At 48.3% G+C, this 21,354-nt stretch overlaps 1 protein-coding gene across 24 annotated transcripts in view; it reads left to right on the plus strand.

The window, feature by feature from the left end:
• Pcbp3 (poly(rC) binding protein 3) overlaps positions 1-21,354 on the plus strand; it is a 242,143-nt gene that overhangs the window by 156,167 nt on the left and 64,622 nt on the right. For 23 of the 24 annotated variants that reach the window (XR_010060648.1, XR_005497206.2, XR_010060649.1 and 20 more), the window contains one exon: positions 19,965-20,097. The exons of the other annotated variant lie outside the window; for it this stretch is intronic. Coding sequence is in view for 20 of the 23 variants with exons in the window: in XM_063279058.1 (XP_063135128.1) it covers positions 20,088-20,097 (10 nt within the window). In the remaining 3 variants the exon portion in view is untranslated. The remainder of the gene's footprint in view (positions 1-19,964; positions 20,098-21,354) is intronic. 24 annotated transcript variants of the gene reach the window in all.

Raw genomic sequence — 21,354 nt, forward strand, 5'->3', positions numbered from 1 at the left:
GTCAGAAGAAGAAGCAGGGGAAAGGAAGTGGGGGGTGAGAGTAAATGAGTACATGTGTGTCAGTGCACGTGTGCATGTAAGTTTGCACACAGAATACATCGTTATACACGTTAATGCCCGTGGGTGTGAATGTGGGTTTACATGGGTATGAATGAGCACACACACCTGTGGGTGTGACTGTGCATGTCTATACATGTTTGTGTTTGTGCATCCATGTATAGGAAGGTGTGTGTGTTTGTGCACGTGTGATTGTGTCTTTATGACTTGCTATGTGCATGAGTACATGTTTGTGCCCGTTTGTGTCTGTGTGAATGCATGCGAGTGTGTGTGTGTGTGTGTGTGTGTGTGTGTGTGTGTGATGTGCACACATCTTGTCTCACTTGAGGTGATGCTTTAGCAAAGGTGAGACAGTAAGCTATAATTGCAGAGCAGTCATACAGAAGACTGGCTAGCATGAAAGTCTATGGTGGAGGAACAGTAGGGGCCATTGTGGCCAGAGGAGAGTGAGCATGGGGCGGCTTAGCTCTGAGAGGCAAGGGTGGGTCCCCACAGCAGCCTTCAGCCTGAGAGAGAGCTATTGCATGGTGTATGCAGAAGAGAGGGCTGAGCAGATGATTTGTTGCAGTTACTGTGGCTTCTGGGTAGGATAGACTCTCAGATGACCCAGGCTGTGAATAGCGACCAATTAGGAGGCTCTGCCTGGGTGCAGGTGAGAAGCATGTGTGGGCGCATTTGTGGATAGAACCCTGTGACTAGAACAGGCAGTCGTGTTCCTTTATCTGCGGAGTGTATCTTTTTCCTCAGGTGTGACGTCCATCCTGGATGGCCGTCTCTGGGGACAGACCACCGACCTCCAGTGTGGTCACTGGTGAATCTGTCCCAAGCCTCATCAGAGCCTGACAGGAAACCCAGGCTTGGCTTCTGTTGATATGCTGACTGTGGGTAGCAGCATAAGGCTTTTCATCGCCTTCTAAATGTAAGGCCGTGTCCTCTAAACAGTGAGAAGGCAGTCTGAGATAGAGGACATGGACAATAGGAAGGCCATCAGCACTGATAGGAAAGCTGAGACGAGACTTTGAGGCCGAGAGGCATCTGGCAGGCAGAGAAAACAAAGGAAACGTGGGCTTGTGCTTTGCTGACAAACCCATGTATAGCTAGAAGCAGTGAGGACTATTAAGGGAGCATAGGTAGACAGAGGAGAGGCTCAGGCCTGGGTGTTGCAGCCTCTGCAGAACAGGGGAGGCAGGGAAATATGCAAGGAATGACCAGAGTAGAACTAGGGACAGGAGGAGCCATGAGGTACGTAAGGGAGCAGCCTCACAGGCCAGAGATCTTTCCATCCCCGAGATAAACCTGCTGAGGGGAGAGTGAGGACCAGTGGATGAGCCTGGGAAGACACAAGCTGCCTTGAGCTTCTTAGATCCAGGGGTACATGAGCGGAAGTGGGGGGGGGTCAAGGTCAGCTGGAGATGTGACTGTGGATAGGAGTTCTTGCTGCTGTTACAGAACCAGAGTTCAGCTTCAGGCACCCACAATGGGAGCTCACAACCAGCTATCACTCCAGTTCCAAGGAATCTGGTGTACTCTTCCAGCATCCTTGGGGACTGCATCCACAGGGTGCACATGTATACACTCAGGCAAACACCCACAAACACTTAAGAATAAAGAAAATACGTCTATAAAAGAAGAATGAAGGGAGAGTCTATGTAAGTGATGGGTGGCAGGCATAGGGACCGGTACTTTAGAGTTTTGCTACATGGGACTAAAGCAAGAGGGCAGAAGGAAGCTAGGATTCTTTTGGAAATGGGAGAAGCAATAACATATATCTGAGGTGCCATAGACAAGCAGGAGGAGGGAGAAGATACAGCCGCTGAGGCCAGCCCTGGGTACTGTGGGTACCAGTGGGATGCAGCAAGGAAGTCCTTCCTGAAGGAAGGATGCTGTCGGCCATCAGCCCAAAGTGAGAACCGAGAGGCATGAAGACAGGACTCTATCTGAAGTTCAAGTTTACACATCGAAAGACAGTTTCAGCTGTAAGAGATAAGTCTGACAATCTGGGATTGGGACCAGGCCAGAAAGGAGACTTGTGACCTCTGGGCTATGCAGCCTGTGTGGCTGTGTCATGTACTTGGTAGCTTTTGTTTTCCAATGATGCTTGTATAGTTGCATGATCAGGGTGGAACCGGCAGAGGGACATTTTAGCAGGGGTTAGCTTTTGGTCAGTAAGAACATGTGACAAGTGGGGGCAAAGAGAGCTGAACAAGGACAGGATAGAGCCGGGGGCGGGGGGGGGGGGGGATGATCTAGCAGAAGGCAGGATGCCACACCTGGCTTCCGTTCCAGTTGCTGGCAGTTGTAGCTTAACTGCTCTCAGAGTAGAAAACAACCGAGAAATTAAAAAAAAAAAAAAAAAAAAAAAAAGCAACTCCCCCCGCCCCCCACTACTTTTCCCAGTTCAAGATCAGTACTTGGTTTCCATGGTTATTGCTGGCTAGCTACACAGCAAGTGTTATGTAGTGGCACAGGGTAATTACAGACAACGGAAAAATTGCAGGATGAGTCTTAAATAAATACAGAGCAGTAGATGGTTTAGCCTCTGATCCCGAGAGCGATGTGCAGTTCACTTCTGGGCCTCAGCTGCTTGTGGAGCTGGGCCTTAGGTCAGTCACCAGCCCAAAGCCATGCTTCTGGCCTTTAGCTTTTCTTAGCTTTCCCACATGATTGGACTCGCACTTCCTTCTGTGCCGGAACTCAAGGCAAGCAGCCCTCATCTCCATTAGGCTGCCTCCTTAGGTGAGGTTGGGAAGTGGGTTCAGGCCTTATGTGGTTCAGGCTGGAAGTTTCATCATACTTTAGAATGGGAGTTTTGAGCCTAAAGATAGTGCCCAGGAATCTTGTAGTAGTTTATTACAACAGGAAGATTGTTAGGAACAGTCATCTTAATCCAAAAACCTTCAGGCATGATTGAAGCAGCAGCTAGAGCAGGGATAGAAGTGTCTAGTTAGAGGGCCAGGAATATGGATTAATGGACTGAAACAATGTTTGTGAGCATTGCAGAAGACGTGACAAGGCCATAAAGAACAAGGGCTCGATGCACGGACGAGTGGGAACAAGAAGGGCTAACTCTCCACCCTGAAGTGCTCTTGAGCAAGCTTGAGATGTGTGCGCCCAACTCACACCGAGAAAGCAGACTATGGTTGTACCATGACGTCGGAAAGTGTGCCCAGCCACCTGTAGCTCCAGAGAGGAGCTGGGACCCCTCCCTGAAGACAGAATCAAGCTGTATGGGCCCTAGGAGAGGGCGAGCGGATTGAGGCTTTAGCAGGGGTGTTGGCACAGCCATGCTCAGTCACAGGCTTGGAGAGAGCCAAAGACAGAAAAAAGAAGTACCATACACAATAGAAGAGGGATGTTCAAGGAGCAGGTCTGTAAGTGTAACACATGAGAAAAAGATTGCAATAGAAGAAAATGGTTTATTTCGTCTTATAGCTGCATCACTGAGGCAAGTCAGGGCAGAAAGGAAGGAGCTCTAGACAGAAACCTGGAGGGAGAAACCATGGAGGAACTGGCTTGCTCCCCATGACTTACTTAGTTTCTTCCTTTCCTTTTCCTTTTCCTTTTCCTTCCTTCCTTCCTTCCCCTCTTCTTTTTCTTCAGCCTGGGACCCTAGTCCATGGGATGACACCATCGACTTTCAGGGTAGATCTCTCCTTCTCAGTTAAATTTCCTTAAGTCACCCTGAAAAACATGCCCAGGTACACATCTCCTACATGATTCTAAATCCCATCAAATCAACAGGAAGGTTAACAAAGAATGTCACATACTGCCATCAAGGGTTCTCAGTTGCATGACTCTGTGGTGATACACAGCCCCTCTCCCAGCTGTATCTGTGCCAAGGCCTCAGGCTTCCTTGGACTGTCTTGGACATCCTTATCCTGGCACCATGGTAGCCACACGGGTCACCATCACACTGTAGTCTTGGGACAGCTGCCTCAGTTTGGGTCTGGGCCCTTCTGAGAATGCATGGCCTAAGGGTGTCCCCTACTAGGGGCTTGGCTCTCATAGAGAAAGGCATAGTTGTGACCTTCTATTGCATGCATGGGAGGCTAGATGCTCCCCCTGCCCAAGGCAGACCAAGGGAAGGAAACTAATTTGAGCATTCGGGATGGGTGGTAGTATAGCGAGGAAGCGTTTGGAACTGGAAGATGACAGTGGGGCCGGAGTCTTTCCTTCTGAATCCCCTAGATCCTTAACTTCGGACAACCCAGCCAGTAGTGCACACTGGAGTCGCAGAACTTACAGAACGAGTCTTATTCTACCTACCATCTATAGATAGATAGATAGATAGATAGATAGTAAGTAGGTAGATAGAGATAAAGATCTAGATAGATGATATAGATATAGATATAGATATAGATATAGATATAGATATAGATATAGATATAGATATAGATATAGATATAGATATAGATATAGATATAGATATAGATAAGGGGATTTATTAGAATGGCTCACAGGCTGTGGTCCAGCTAGTTCAACAATGGCTGTCCATAATGCAAAGTTCGAGAATCCAGCAGTTGTTCACTCCATGAGGCTGGCTGTCTTAGCTAGTCTTCAGTATACACCAGAACCCTGAGCAAGTAGGCTCTACTGCCTGTGAAGGAATGGACTTGCTAGCAAGACAGGAGCAGGCAGGCAAGGGGTAAAGGCTTCCTTCTGCTGTCTCCTCTTAGAGGCTTCTAGCAGAAGGTGCGGCCAAGAAGAGAAGTGAGTTCTCTCAGCTCCAAAGGTCGATGTAGAGCCAGGAGTGCGTGAAGAGAATGTGACTTGGTCTCCCTTTGTCTCCAGTTGAAACAAACACCAGTGTGCTTATGAATGACCCTGGCTAGGTGAGGTGTGTCTCCTCCATGCAGCTCTCTGCCTGCATGCAGGGTGGGCAGCTCCCTCTGCCCTGCCTATGCGTTCAGAAGCCAGGAGACCGAGAGAAGAGCTGGCAAGATGGCACAAAGAGACATCAAGAACATCTCCTTCATGTCTTCAGGGACAATTTGGCTTGAGATAGGTGACAACCCTGTTCAGAGTAAGTGCGACCCGTCTGGTCACCAGTAGAAGGCAGAAGGCCTGGTAATGATATGGTCACACAGTGCCAGTGTGACAGATTCACATGGATATGGGACTCATCGCTGGTGTCTGGGCTTCTTCAAGTGGTTATGAACCGTGGCAAGGGAGCGAGCTTGGGCTGCCATGGGCTACCCCACAATCTGCAGAAGGGAAACAGAGGTCAGGTTCTGAGATGTGTTATCTAGAGGGCACCCACACCTATCTAGCTTTCTTCTCCCCTCTGCCAGCAGACAGTGGCATCCTGGCATCATCTGCTACCAACCCTATTTTTACTTTAGGATAGTATGGGGAAAATGCCTTCATCTGTGTACCATTTTGCAAATTATAGAGTACTTCCCATAGCCCTGAAAGGTGGATATTTCATGATCCCCATTTAGAACGAAGAGCCCAAACAGAGAGGAATTGAGTCACAGGATTGGCAGTGGGGGGGTGAGTGGAAGGTTCTCTGCAGAGCACGCCTCCAATGCCCATGGTCCCAGGTGTGGGTCACTACCTCCCAGAGTGCATCTGTGCCAGGTTCTACTCCTGTCTGTTGATCCAGAGTTGTGGGTAGGCTTTGTCTTCCAAGGATCTGCGTTGGCACTGCCTTCTGGTTATTATACGCCACCGTAACCAGCTCCCGTCTCATACAGATGCTGCCAGCTCTGGGATCCCTGAATTTCCTTCCAGAGTTTTCTATTTGGGAGCACAGCCAATTTCCTTTTGAGAAAGTCACCTTTTAGAAGTTAATTTCCAGGGAGTGCTTTCCGTTTATGAGTTCTTACTTTTGATCAAGATGTATAGGTATTTTATTCATTGTAGTGCTCTAGAAACATTGCATATTGCATGAGTTAATAAGTCATACCAAGCCAATAGGATCTAGAATCTCCTAGGAGACAAGCCTTGGGACAGGTCTGTGAGGAACAGCCTAGATTAGTTTAGCCTCTAGCCTTGCTTGTGAGAGATTATCTTGGTTAATTGAGGTGGGAAGACCCACCCGAAAGTGGGCAGGACCATTCCCCCGAGCTAGACTGCATAGACAAGAAAACAACTGGCTTGAGCACTGGCAGCTGTCTGTCTCTGCATCCTAACTGAGGATTCAGTGTGGCCAGCCACCCCGGACGTCAGGATGGACTGAGCCTTTAATTATTAGCCAAAGTAGACGCCCTCTTCCTCCCTTAAGTTCTGTCTTCTTTATCAGGGCGATTTATCACAGCAACAGGCCAAGTTACCATTGCAAATGATATCTTGTAGTTACATATTATCTTCCATTTTTATCTCTGTCTAGAGTTGATGATCCTACAGTTCAGGACTCAGCCTGGGAGGCAGTTCTTGTTCCAGACATTGCCAGTAGAGAGCACCACACCCATGGAATTTTTTCACAAAGTGATAGCGGCTGGAAGGGAGGAGGGAGGGTCCTGGGAGCAGAGAGGGCTCTCTGGGCCCCCGAGTGACTCGTTCTGAACCACATGACCCTCCTGCCTTGTAAGCGATGTCAGAAAGTCTTCAGAGAGGGGGAATGATAAAGCAACATTCAGAAATGGTTTGAACTAGATGAAATTAAATTGCAGCGATATGAATCAATGAAGCATAAGAAAAGATCGAAAACAAGGTGACTTCTTAGAAAAGATAATTAGGCTGTCAGGAAGTGGGGAGGGGAGCAGGGAGAGGAGCAGGTTCCAGTTATCTTTAAGGGCACACCTGCGGTGAGCTAACGTCTTTTCACTAGGTAGCACTTCCTAAAGCTTCCAACACCTCCAAGCAGAACCGCAGGCTGATAGTCTAGCCTTCGGCATCTGGGCCTTAGGAGGTCATTTAAGAGTAAACATTGTAAGCAGACAAAAGCTGCACAAAAGTCACCAAGCTAATAGATCATTACAGAAAGATTTTGAGATATAAGATTAACATACAAAAATAAGTCAGAGTCCTATATGTTAGTAATGAACAAGCAGAATTAAAATTAGAACACAATACCGCTTTAGCACTGCCCCAATACTTAGGCAAACACACACACACACAACTCACAAAATCTGTATGACCAACTATTAGAAAAACTGATAAATGAATCAAAGAAGAATTAAATGCATGGAGAGATATTCCACATTCAAGGATTAGATTCGATATTGTGATGATGTCACTTTGTCATGACTTGATGTAGAGTCACCACAATACGAGTAAATATGGTTACTGGTTACATTTTGGACACCGACAAAGTGATTCCGAAGTTTACTTGGGGAAAGAGCTGACCCAGAGCGCCCAGTAGAGGAAAGAGGAAAACAGCAAAATGATGTTACTGACTTCAAAACATTCTCTGAAACACGACGACAGAGCTCAAAAGAGAGAGATCGCCACCAAGCCTGATGAGCAGAGTTCAATCACCAGGACCCACATGGAGAAGCGAGAAGTAATTCCCACAAGTTTTCTGACCTCTCCATGTGAGCCTTGATGTGAATGTGCACACAGACACCAATCAATAAATGGAGTTAAAAAACTTTAAACTGCAGTAGTCTTGATAGTATTGTGTTGGTAGAAGAACAGACAAGTTCATAACTGAGAAGATCTCAGCTGTAAGTCACATGAATATGGTCGGCTGTCTTCCGTGAACTTAGGCAAAGATGACAGCTGGGAAACTCTGGAGTCCATAGGCCCCTCCCTCCAGACGACATCAACTCAAAATGGACCGCAGACCTAAGTGTAAAATACGAAACTAAACTAGGAAATACAGGAGAAAGTCAAGATGGCTTTTAATTTTTCTGATAGGATGTTAAAGTACCAATTTATGGGGGAAAGAAGTGGTTAATTTTGGTAGAAGTTTTCTGTTTTATAGAGAATTATTCTGTCAAGAGAGTGAAAAACCAAGACCCAGACTAAAATGTTACAGAAGATGGCTCTGTTCTGGGACTAGTATGGAAAATTCCTTCAATTCAGTTACCTCACCAGAAAGGACACATATGTAGGCAATATACGAAAGAAGAGATTTCCCAGGTTATAGCTCATTAGGGAAATTAAATTAAACTAAAATGAGATGTCACTACATAGCTACCAGAATGGCCAAAATACCAGACATTGACAACAGCTCACACTGGCAGAAGTGTGGAGCAATGAGAATTCATATTCATTCATTCATTCATTCATTCATTCATTCATTCATTCATTCTCTTTCTCTCCTTCCCCATCCCTCTCTCTGTCTCCCTCCCTTTGCCCCCACCCTGCAGTGAGAAACAAAATTTCAAAGTGATTCACGAAGAAGGGTTATTAGTTTCTTACAAATGGCGCTTTCTCGTACTTTATGGTCCCACAATTAGGCTCCTGGATGTGTACCCAAGCGTGTTGCTCTGCCCACCCAGCACTCTGTACATGGATAATCATTCATAATCGCCAAAACTCTGGGTGCAACAAGAGATGCTTCAGTGGGTGTAGCAATTGCTATGGTACATTCAGACGAGACGGTGTTCAGTGCTAAAGAGAAGTGAGCTGCCAATCATGAAAAGACATGGAGAAATCATACTTATTATTGAGTGAAAGCTGATTAGAATATGCCAAAGACTGTATAATTCCAACTGCACAATGTTTTAGAAAAGCACGGCTCCAGACACAGAACAAAGATGAGTGACTGCCGAGAGGTTGAGGCAGGGGAGGATGAGTAGGTAGAGGGTATTTTAGCGCCGTGAAATTAGTCTGTGTGATACTGTAATTGTGCGTACACGTCATTATACCTTTTCCCAAAGCTGAAGACTACATGACAAACATAGACCCTGAGGTAGACTCTGTAGTTTCAAAGGGAGCGATGTGTCATAGTTGGTGTAGTGGTTATAGCAAGGGTACTCTGGTGGGAGGTGTGGATAATGGAGGAGCTGCGAGTATATAAGGGGATACATGGCTATCAGTCTCTTGTGAGCCTAAAACTGACTTGTAAAAGTCGGTTAAAGACAGAAGGTGGTGATGGTGCAAAACTTGAATCTCAGCACTCAGGAGGCAGAGGAAGATGGATCTCTTGAGTTTGAAGCCATCCTGGTCTACAGAGCAGGTTCCTGGAGAGCCAGAGCTACATAGAGAAAACCTATCTCAGGAAGGAAGGGAGGAAGGAAGGAAGGAAGGAAGGAGAAAGAGAGAGAGGCGTCTATCAAAAACTAACAAAAGTAATCATATTTCCTGAATATTGTCTTGGGACAACAAGGAGGGCTCCCTTAACTCTGAGGGAGGCCATCATTGTGTGTTAGTTTTCCCATGAAGTTTCTTCTGGATGTTGTTCACTGGTGAGGCCGCGGAGGCTGGCCCATGCAGTTTCTCTCCCATAACGACACAGCAGAATCTGCATCTGGCTCAGCACTAATGGCACCAGCACTTGGTGGTTGGCTGGCTGGGTGGATGGGTGAGCTATTGAGCTGTCTGTCCATTTACAGTAGAAACAGAGTGGGCTTGTCAAGGGGTTCGACCTCTCTGTGGCCTTAAGTCCCCGATGGCAGGCTGATGCTGCAGTTCTTCCCGGGTGCTGTTTGTCTGGGGTGGGTGTGGTCCTCAGAGATCCTGTCTAAGACCAGGGAGGAAGGGGTTTCAATCGTGGGCTTTGCTCGGTGGGCAGCCTAGACCTACAGTCTGGACAACACATTTCCGACACTCATCGGCATGCATATCTTAGCCTTGAGGGCACCACAGCTACTGGGCTGTAAGCCAGCATACCCGGCTGACCCAGGCAGGGCTGACTATCTAAAAACTGTTCCTCCTACTCCACATTCCATTTTGCTACTTTGGTCTATGAGGCCTTGGAACCCACCCCACCCCCACCCAAATAACAAGAGTGGGCCTTGGTGCTGCCTACAGTGCCCCTGAAAGTGAATGGTGTCACACAAAGGCGTTGTTGATCCAGGAAAGTGGTAATAGGCCATGGGCACTGACTGAAGTCACACGAACACCGTGACACCCCGTTGAGATGCATTAGGCCAGCACACACTTTCTAGACTAGCCTGGAAGGACACAGTTTGAGTTCTGTAGCATGGCTCACTTCTGCCCTGGCAGCTAGAAATAGCTGTAGAGGATAAACGTGTGGGAATGTGGGTGATTCCTGTTTGCATTAGAATTGTAGAGGTAGGCGCTTCAAGGACGAGTGCTGGGATGGAGCCAAAGCTCAGGGCACAGCTTTGACTTTGGGAAAAGGTAGCGACTGCTGTGCTTGAGCAGGTCATGGTGCTCCGCTGCCACCTAGTGGCCTCATTGCACACACTCAGTAAATCCTGTTATTTTTATAGTTTGAGCTCATCTTCAAGGTGAAGCACCCAGATTATGAGTGTGCCTTTCTGAAGTTGCTAAGCGTGGACGTTCTATTGACCACACCACCAAGAATACAGCAGCCAGCCTTCTTTGGAGAGACTGGGGCTGCATTTGAGGTTAGCATCCTCGCTCACAGGGCACAGATCGGGCCCACGACTGTGACCTGGGTACTCTCCGTGTAGAGGACTCTTAGTATATTTCATCCATCAGCTCATGGTCAGAGCTAGCATGCCCAAAACTATATCTCTGCTTGTTTGAGTTTTTCATATTTCCGAGGCAGAATTGTTTCTTCAGCGTGTGCTTCATTAGTTGTGTCCCTGCCCAGGCTTCCTCCTGTTTTTGCTGCGCTCTAAACTAGACCTTGTGCCTGGAGTGAGCAGGAGAAAGTTCACTCAGTTAAAGTTCGTTCCTTAGATGGCTTTTCCATGGGGCTTCTGCCGGAAATCATGTTCTGTTGCAAGAGGACCAGTCTTTATTCACAGCTCAAAGGAAGCAGCTCTTGAGATTTTCCTACCAAGGCTGGCTCCCCAAGACCCTCATGGCCACATGGCCCAGGCAGGCTCATCACCCACCTCTGGTCTCACACATGCTGGGGTGGGGTATGCAGCCTTGTGCTTTCTCTCCTCTCCTGAATCCCCCGAGACTCAGTACTGCCAGCAGACACCCCTCATCCCCACACAAGCACCTTTACTCCCTGAGCGTCTTGTCCTGTTGAGCCTCCCACCCAGGCATGACTGGGAAACCCATGGGTAGTGGGTTAAGCCAGCTGGCTACTGGCTCCCCAGTAATGGAAGAGCTCCTCTGTGAACTGGGATGGGAAGGGCTTCATCCTCTTACTGCATGGTGAAGTTGTGTTGATTCCAAATGAGCCGTGGTAGGCAGATCCAAGAAATGTGGCTGCCTGTGCTTATCTGGCCCCCAACTTTTCTTCATACCTGTGGCTAGACTCTAGGGTGAGGGGGCATGGGATGAGGCTGTGGGTTCTCTTCTGACGTGGAAAACATTTTGGGGTGCCTGGGGAGAAAGAAGGCAACACACACCTTTGCTCAGAGCTTGTGAGTTGCGCCTAATTGACCATCTCAGCTGCTGGCCAGCAGTGACCTTCCTACCACAGCTCTTGTCTCATGAGCCTCTTCTTGACAGCCTGTCTGCATTTCTTCCACACGTTAGGTGGTCTCTGGGCTTTCTGCAGTATACATTCAAACCTGACGTGCTGAAAGCATCGGAGAGTTCAGCTGGACAAGTCACAGTGCTTCCTCACTAATAACCCATGATCAGAAAGAATCAAGTTCCAGAAAGTTCTTGTTGCTTTGGTGCCTGCTGATGACCCTCTTGGTGTCTCTGCTGTGTGGAATCCTCCATCTTGCCTGTCCTAGAAGCTGCTATGCTTGACACACTTAACAAAGCCTGCTTTAACACTTTGCAGAACTGGGAGGTGGTGGTCCAGAGCCCTTCGGGACCCTGTTCTCACCAGGCTGTGGTAATTGGCAAAGCCTTAGCTCTTGCCTGCCAACCTTACAGCCACAGCCCAGTGCCCTGCTCTCACCTTTGGACCCTAGTGTTCCAAGAGATTGTCTCAGAGAATGTGAGCCTGTAGCCCCAGGTACTGTCCTGAGCCCTGGGCAATGGGAGGCCACCCTCACCTGGTGTTTCCAGGGCCCACACAGAGGCCCTATGACCTGTATCTTGAGGTGCCTTTTCCCTGATTTAGATAAGGTCTGTGCCAAGACAAAGACTACTCCATCATACCTATATGATGTCTGAGCAGATGTACACCAGGACAACACATCTGGACCCCGCAGGCCTGAGTGTCATGTGTGCTGACGCCTTAGAGAAGCTGTGTGTATGTACATGTATATATGCCTGCGTGCATGAGTGTATGTGTGTTCCTGTGTTTTAGATGGACTTTTAGGGAGATGGAGGGGCTTTGCTCTGAACAGTTTCCTGAGTTAGAAGAGCAGACCCCCCCAGGACAGTCAAGGGCTTGCTCAGTTTGTCCCTCTTGGCCCAAACTGTGAAACAGGAGACTCTTCTCTAATGAAATACTTGTCTTTTGTTATTTATGGAAGACATATTCTTAAGGAGAGAGGATACTTATTGGTAAGTAGTTGAGAATTTAGCAAAATAACGACACGAGCTAACATGAGGCTGAACATAGTTCAGAATTAGGCTTTCCCCCGTGAGAAGAATCAAAAGAATGGACTCACCGCCCACTTTGTTCCTATTACATACAAGTAAGCAGCCCTCACCTCCTTTTCCTCCTCCTTCTCCTCCTCCTTCTCCTCCTTCTCCTTCTTCTCCTTCTTCTCCTCCTCCTTCTCCTTCTTCTCCTCCTCCTCCTCCTCCTTCTCCTCCTCCTCCTTCTCTTTCTCCTCCCTCTCCTCCTCCTTCTCCTCCTCCTTCTCTTTCTCTTTCTTCTCCCTTTCCTCCTCCCTCTCCTCCTCCTCCTCCTTGTCCTTCTCCTCCTCCTCCCCCTCCTCCTCCTCCCCCTCCCCCCTCCTGGCCCAGGCACCTCTACAGCTCTGCAGCAGCCCCTCTGTACCTCCCCAGTGCAGCCATCCCTGCCCAGCCCCTGCAGCAGCAGCCGTTTCCTCAGCCCACATCTCTGGAGTCCATTCTGCCTTCCTTGAAGTCCATCCTTCCTAGTCCTGTTTAAAATACTTCTTGGGGCTTCTTTGTAACAAGGCTGGTCTAAGGACCTGACCCTGGCTCACCAAGGCTGTGGCCATGTTCCAAAGCTTGCCAGGTTGTGATAGATCTTCCGCAAGCCTGAGTCACTGCTCAGAGACCCAGCCTCCCAAATCCTTCCCCACTATGGTAATCCCAGCATTCCTGGGGCCTTTCTGGGCATATGACGGAATGATGGTACCAAGGGTGTGCTCACTGCAGCCCTTTGGTCTCTCCCATTGGTTTATGGTGTCTGTGTCATGGCGCTTGGGTACTTTTGGAGTCTGATGTTTGTTTGTCTAGCCCTGCAAACCTTATCATGGACCACAATCACACAACTGGAAGAACAATGGTGAAACATAAGCTCCACTTTCCTGATGAGGAAGGAAGCGGGCCACCCTTTCCCATCTCAGTTTTCCCTGGCCTCGGGTCTATGGCCTGCAAGGCTACAGAGAACAGAGTTCTCCGTAGAGATAAGGGGAAAGTTGTAAGTTCTTTGAGAGGTTTGATTTTTCTATTTTAACAAATCTGTCAACATGCTCAGGTTTCACTGTGTATTTATTACCAGTTTTTAAGAATGACTCCATGTACGTGAGAGAAATTACACACACACACACACACACACACACACACACACACACACACACACACGATAGAATTGGTATTGAAAGTCTTCCTCAAAGTGACATAGAAGTAGCAGAATTTTCTAAAGACTTATCAGGATTTTTTACCCTGAGTACTTTGTTATACAGGCTTCTTTTAAAGCATCCTGCTAAAAGGAAGCCAGTCTGACAGTTTGCAACCATACCGTGTTCCAAGGTGGCCAGTGGTTCCGGTACTCTCTTCAGTGACTGGCTATTGAACAAGCACATCCAGCAGCAGCAGAAGAAACTAATGTGACCAAATTGGTCTTCACTAAAACAGCCACTCAGTGCTCAGGTGGGCAGTCTTGTGGGCCACCTCAGATGCTATTCTCACAACATGTGGTGTTTTGTGTCTAGCAAGTGGAGACAAAAGGCCAAGCCGGGGCCAACCAGGCAGCCACTCCCACCACACTATGATTCTTGAGGAAGGATACTAAGCAATTAGGAATCACACTTTTCTTTACTAATATGTAACATTTCTTTTTTTTTTTTTTGATTTACTAATTTATTATGTATAAGTACACTGTCGCTGTCTTCAGACACACCAGAAGAGAGCATCGGATCTCTTTACAGATGGTTGTGAGCCACCATGTGGTTGCTGGGAATTGAACTCAGGACCTCTGGAAGAGTAGTCGGGTGCTCTTAACTGCTGAGTCATCTCTCCAGCCCGTAACATTTCCTTACTATCTATAACAGTTTTGTACTTTTCTGCAAAAGATAAACATTAATTTTAAAGCTGAAAAAAAGTAGGACTTTGCACAGGGAAGCAAACAGAGACCAAGCTGATGGCCCTTATAGTGGCCACTGATCCATTAGCGAAGAGTAGTGAGTCGCCATTAGTCCCTGTGGCTCCATTCTGCATGGACGCCTTTCTCCTGGTTTCTCGGTGTGTTGATGAGCTGCCTCACTATGCCTTTTGCTGATTGGCTGGGTGGGCTGTAGGGAGCAAAGACTGACCAACAGGAAGTACTCTATTTCACCAGGATACTTGACTTGTCCCTGAGCCTGGCCAGATGCTTTCAGAGCTCAGGCAGTTGGGAACACCTTGTCCTAATTGGTTTATTCTGCAATGCACAGTCTGTATACTCACACAGCGTCTGGGTGACACTGTGTGCTACCATGTACCCACACCATAAGCACTGCTTGTGTGCCTGAGTGTGTTATCTGTGACCGCCATGTCCCCAAGGGAAATGTGACATACTTGGGGTCTTCATCCTTTGAGACTGATATTATTGCCTATGGTAGCCTGAGCAGCCAGACGTCAAAGTAGTTGCTGCTGTTGATCCTAGTGGGCCTCAAACAGCAGACAAGGAGACAAGGTCATATGACCTCTGCCCCCTCCCCATTGGAATTCCCATTGTGTAGAGAAGGGACAGCCGGGCTGGCTTCCTGGACTTCCATTGTCTCCTATTCAGCTATAAAGGTGCAGGGTCTCCAGGCCTTTGAGTAACATGGAGGAATGACTCTGTGGGTCGTTCCTAACACGATGCAAACTGTCCTTTGGTTAAAGCTATTTAGCTCTATGTCTTAAGTTTTAGTCACTACGTCTTAATATTTAGCTACTGTGTCTTAATCAGGAATCACCTGGCAGTGAGTCCAGGTCATCTAAAACTGGTTAAGAAGACCAAGGGTATCAGAAAGCTGAACTGTGGGCTTCTCTGATGTGGGGAACTCCTCATAAAGAAGATCAGGCTGGCCACAAACCTCCATAATCCTGAGTGAGAAGATAGTCAGGACTTACGGAAGTATGCCTGAGTAACAAGTGTATAGACTCCAGCGCAACCCTCTTAGCACACTGGCGAGCTGCCGCTGGGTTCTGGCCTTCCCTCTTTCTTCAGGTACAACTTACCAGGTTGATCTCTGTGACCTACAGTATGTTGGGTTTCGGGTGCGTGTTTCAAACACGTTAAGATGCGTTTGCGGTGCCCTGCACAGTTGCTATCCTGTCCTTCCTGTGTCCTCTGTACTGCCAGTGTCCCCACCTGCGTACTGCTGACCCGTTGTCTCCTGACCAATGGCACTTGCTCTGAGTCTCTGTGTTTATGCTGCTTTTCCTTGCGACTGAGGCTTGTGCTTCATATAGCTGCCTCTCTTCCTGAGTGTTTGTCGCCAAACAGCTTCATCGTGAGTGCAGTCCCTCAGGGAGTTAGGACCTGCTGGGTCTCACTCAGGCTTGGAGGTCACATTATGGCCCTGCCTTTTCTTCCTGGGCCTCACGCTGATGGGCTTCTGCCTGCTCCTTGTGCTTAGCTTTCATTTTTGTAAAGTCTGTGTCTCCCATAGAGAGCACCGCTCTTCAGACCTAACCTGGACCATTGACGAGGCAGTGAAGCCCATACATGTGCCATCTGATATAACTGAGGGATCATCCCATCCCTCAGAACTAAGCCTGTGCTTAGGATAGACCCCTTTGTTGTATACCTTTTTAAAATGTGGCGTGTTGTCTGTATTTTCTCCTTTTACAATCCTTTAGTTCTCTAGACTCGCTTGTCTGATCCTCAGCATTTCTAGGATCTTGGTTCTAGGAGCCACTTCTCACCCCGCTCACGTGGACACTGAAGTGCAGAGTGGCTTCATACTGCACATCACGGTCACATCACCACATATGTAAATCATCTCCGAATCACTCGCAATGTGCAGTACCCTGTGTGCTGGGCTGGTTCTGTGTGTCAACTCGACACAAGCTGGGGTTATCACAGAGAAAGGAGCCTCCCTTGAGGCAATGCCTCCATGAGACCCAGCTATAAGGCATTTTCTCAATTAGTGATCAAGGGGGGAGGGCCCAGCCCATTGTGGGTGGTGCCGTCCCTGGGCTGGTGGTCCTGGGTTCTATAAGAAAGCAAGCTGAGCAAGCCAGGGGGAGCAAGCCAGTAAGTAACATCCCTCCATGGCCTCTGCATCAGCTCCTGCTTCCTGCCTTGTGTGAGTTCCAGTCCTGACTTCCTTTGGTGATGAACAGCAATGTGGAAGTGTAAGCTGAATAAACCCTTTCCTCCCCAACTTGCTTCTCGGTCATGATGTTTGTGCAGGAATAGAAACCCTGACTAAGATATCCTATAAGTAATTATACTGTGTTGTTTACAGAATAATGATGAGAAAAATACACAGTTTCAGTACAGACTCAGGTTTACTCTTAAGTCGTGTCCTGCTTTGCTGTGGATGCGTTTTTACCATCAGTGAAACCTTTGTTTCTCTCTGAAGTGTAATGAGCTTCACTTAGAGAAGGCCATTTACCCCAAGGGGTACTCTGTGCCTTTTTTCCTTTCTGCCCTAAAGGTTCATGGTGTCTGTACTAACAAGCCAAATGTCTGATAGAGACATATGCTATAGAACACGGGGCTTACCAAGCATCTCTCTCCTTCCTGCTGGACAGCAAAGTGCAGCTTTAAACAAAAGCAAAACCTCAAGGGGCTAGAGAGGTGGCTTGGTGCTTAAGAGCACTTGTTGCTCTTGCAGAGGACACTGGTTCAGTTCCCAGCACCCGCACTGTGGCCCACAACCATTTGTCACTTCAGATCCAGGGGAATCTGATGCCCTCTTCTGGCTTCTGTAGGTACTGCATGCAGCTGATACACATACATGCAGGTAAAACACTCATGCACATAAAATAAATCTTTAAAAAACCAACCAAACAAAAACCAAACAACCGGAACGGGATGCCTGGAGAGGAGAACACAGGGTGCCTTCCGATGTCTTAGTTCCCTTGTTTCTGAGAGAAGCTCCGTTCCCCTCTCTCTCGCTCTTTGTTCACCTCTCTACCACAGCTCCATGCACCTTCGCCCTCCTTTGCCCCAGCTCCCCTGCAGCACCTTCGTCTGTGGCTGTCAGTTCTCATGCACACCATTTCCTGAGTGGAGGCCCAGGAGTTGGTGTTTGGTCCTGAAGCCCATCTGTCCTCACTCTTGGCCTTGCTTCTGGGCTGCCCCAGCTTCTGCCTTCTCCACCATGGCTGCTGCCACTGCTACTAGAACCCCGCAGTGCTCCCCTCCTTTCTCCTGCAGGTTTATTGTTCCTTCACGACAAAGTGCTCCGGCCACTTCACTGTGACATCATCAGGAGCCAATCTCTATGCTCTTCTTCTTTCCTCATGATTGACTGGAGAGTTCTCAATTCGGATCTGAGAAAATCTGCCCTTGTTTCTAGGATTCTGAGGGCCTTGGACAGGGAACTGGGAGATGCTTTCTCCTCAAGACGCTCATTTTAATGCTGGCACATCACTGCCTTCAGGATGCTCGTCACTAAACCCGGAACCCTAGTGCGTCACTTTCGAGGGCTCTACAGGGATGGCACCTGGTGATGCTGGGGTCCAGGGTTCCCTGGGCTGGATTCTCTCCCAAAGGTTTCACGGTCACTCTTGGGATGTTCCATGGTTCCTGTAGCACGCCCGAGCATGCCACGTGAGCAGGGCCGTGCGGTTTGGTGTTCACCTCTCATAGCTTCAGCTTCCTTTCCTGTGTCACTTCAGTTACCCACTTAGAGGTTCCAGTCCCGCTTCCACAGCTCATGTTTCTCAGTGTGGGGACAAATAGGCTGTGCCTTTTAATCTCCACAGCATGCTCTGAGGGTGGGAGTGGGGTGAAGATGAAGACAAGGTAATGCAATGGTTAATAGAGGAGCCCTTTGGTTCCTCTATTTGACCCCATGTATGGTACTGGAGACCAAACCCAGGGGTTTGTGGGCATCAGGCAAACTATCTAGCACTGCTTTATGTCCCTAGCCCTTGGAGTTTTGAATGAAGGTCTCACTATGTGTTGCAGGCTAGTCTTGAACTTATGATCCTCCAGCATTGGCTTCCCTAATGCTGGGTGACAGGTGGAAAAAGCCATACCCGACTCTTAGTTTGTTTAATGTGTATGTGTGTATGTGCTTGCATGTGCATGCGTGTTTATTGTATGTGCAAGTATACCCATGTATGTGCGTGTGGAAGTCAGAGATTGATATTAGACGTGTCCCTCGATTACTCCCCATCCTATTTTTTTAAAGAGAGTCTTCTATCGAAACTTACCAATCTGGCTAGGCTAGCGGACCAGCAACTCCCAGGAATCCTCCTGCCTCTGCTTTCCCAGCTCTGGGATTATAAGTGTATGCCGCTGCATTTTACATTATATGCAGCTCCTTGGGGCTGAACTCATTCATGTCTTTGTGTTTGTAAAGCAGACCCTTTACCTACTGAGGCATCTCCTTACCCCCTTGTTTAACTTTTTAAATATTATCTTAGTTCATGTACTGTATACGCATTCAAGTGACCTTGGTCTCCTATACACTGACTTCAGGGCCCAGCTCTACACCCTGGTACTCCGAGCTCAGTGCCACATTTGTGCAGCAGTGTTCCCAGCTCTAGGACCCACGAAGAAGGGTGGAGTGGGTCTCTTTCAACCTTGGCTGGCATGGATCCCTTTGCACATCAGTGTGTTCTCCTTCTTTGCCTTGGAACTTTATGCTGTGGGTGAGCCTCCCTCAGCGGCTGAGCTGGACAGCGCTGGCCAGGGCAGACACAGCCTGGGCTGTGATTCCTGTTGGAGCGCTGATCTCACAGGCCCAAGCACAAAATACTGTTACATGCAAGCCTATTAAGTGTCCCCACAAATGATGTGTGCACGCGATAGATAGGTACCCGTAGACCAGAGTAACAAACCACAAGGAAGATAAGGACAAAACGAGGCTCGTGACTGGAAATCAAATGTCTGGTGTTGGCACCAAACCTGCATCCCCAGAGTGGAAAGCGGAAGCTCGGGCTGAGGCTACAGTGAGTCTGGAGAGGAGAAGGCCGTGCGGAGGGGGCTCCAGCAGCAACCCTGCAAGGTGAAGTCGAAGACACTGGTGATCTTACATTTGTGGACTGTGAACGGAGGAAGCCAGCAGTGTACTTAGTGTAACTGTCTTTAAACAGTGCCTATGCAGATACATATGCTAAATCTATGCAGATACACATGCTAAATCTTAGAAGCAGAAGACATGGGCTAAACATTGTAAGTAGAATTCATGTATGGTAAATATTATAAGCCAATCAGTCAGTCATGTGATTCCGTATAGCATCTCCTCCGGGACGCCTGTTGTGAGATGAGTATCTTTTTTTGTGTTCTTTTGCCTCTATTGTGCTGTTCTGGCATCATCCCAGGGTCGTCTCTGTTGGTACATATCCTCCCCCACATAGACCTTAGACTTGGCCATTTCAGACGTTTGAATGTCTGAGCGACTCTGCTGAAAGAGAAAAGAAAGGTTGCCGGTCCTATGGTCGCGGCCCTGGAGTTCAGAAGTCAACAGTCACCTGTGTTTCTCTTTCAGGTAGGTGAGCTCCAGCCAAGCCAGCCCTGCCAGAGACCTCCAGTTTTGGTGGATGGTGCTCTGAGCCACAGTGCACTTGAGCGTTTGGATCTATGGACCTGCTTTGAACCATAGAGCCTGCCTATGGGGGAAGGTGAGTCGCCCTAAAGCCCTCTGTCTGCTTGTTCATTAGGCATGGTGGTAGTGAGGCCGGTCTCAGCGTTAAGGAACGCGCAGGTCGGCAATGCTACTGTTCTTCGTTCTGTCCTGTTCTCCTCTCCTGGGCCCTGAGGTTCTGGCTATATTTTGGACTCTTCCCCAGAGCTGTGAGCAAATTATGCATGTACAGTCTCAGGCCCAGTCCACCCCAGAGGCTACCCACACAGGCTGGACCCCTTTCCTGGAGTTGGCCTGAACAACCACGAATCACAAGGCAAGCACAGGTTTAGGGACTGCAGAATGGAAGTCTGTACCAAAACCCTGATGGTCGCCATGGGGCTTTATTCCTATTTTCTGCTTGCTGATGATGGTAGAAAGAATTATTTTTTCGGGTTACTCATCATCATTCATGATGCTCTCTGATGATGTGGATAACAGAAAGGTCAGGAGCACCCTGGTTGGGCAGTGACTAAAGACTTCTGTTCCTCATTGCAACTTGGATGAACACCATGAGTTTTGGAAACCCAAAGACAATGGGAGAGGTAAGGCCACAAGGTCGCTCTCTCTCTTCTTTCAGTGCCTCCTATAAGCTCACGGCAGCCCAGACCTGCATGTTGACCTGAAGCCCCATAGGAGCTCCCAGTTGTTAGAAAGGACCCATGTAGCAATAAAGGGTCTCAATTCAGATAGTGGCAACAGGTATACACCTAGGCCCTGTGTGCAGGTAATAGTGGAACCACAGAGCCCCTAACTGGAAGTTTAGTTCTTGGGGAATCAACTCTGGTTGAGTGGGAGAAATGTTTGGGGGCGCAGTCTCCAAGCCACCTCCTCTGTACTTCTGGCTAGGCCTGCACCCCACTTTGGGACCTTACCAGTCCCCAGGGAACTTCATGGACTGGCCCTTGCTGGCTAAGCTGGGCAGTAGAGTTGTGAGTTATTGGCTAAGGTAGGAGAGACTTCGCAGAGTCAGGGTCCCAGGTGTGGGTGCATCAAGAGAGAGCAAGCCGAGCTTATCCTATGCCAGGTGGCTTTTTCTGAAGAGCCTAATTTTATTCATCCCAGAAAGAGGGCAATAACAGACCAAAGGGAGGAGCCTATCCAACTGTGTCTCAGGGAACTGCTGACTTACTGGAATTACTTACAGCAGCATAGGCAAGAGCTTACTTACAGGAGCACGGGAGAACTGTGTAGGCAGCTAGCTATAACCCACTGAAGACTCTCCCTATACCTCCAGCCCCACTCCACACGATTA

The sequence above is a fragment of the Rattus norvegicus genome, chromosome 20 (genome assembly GCF_036323735.1).
Source record: "Rattus norvegicus strain BN/NHsdMcwi chromosome 20, GRCr8, whole genome shotgun sequence".
Lineage (NCBI taxonomy): Eukaryota > Metazoa > Chordata > Mammalia > Rodentia > Muridae > Rattus > Rattus norvegicus.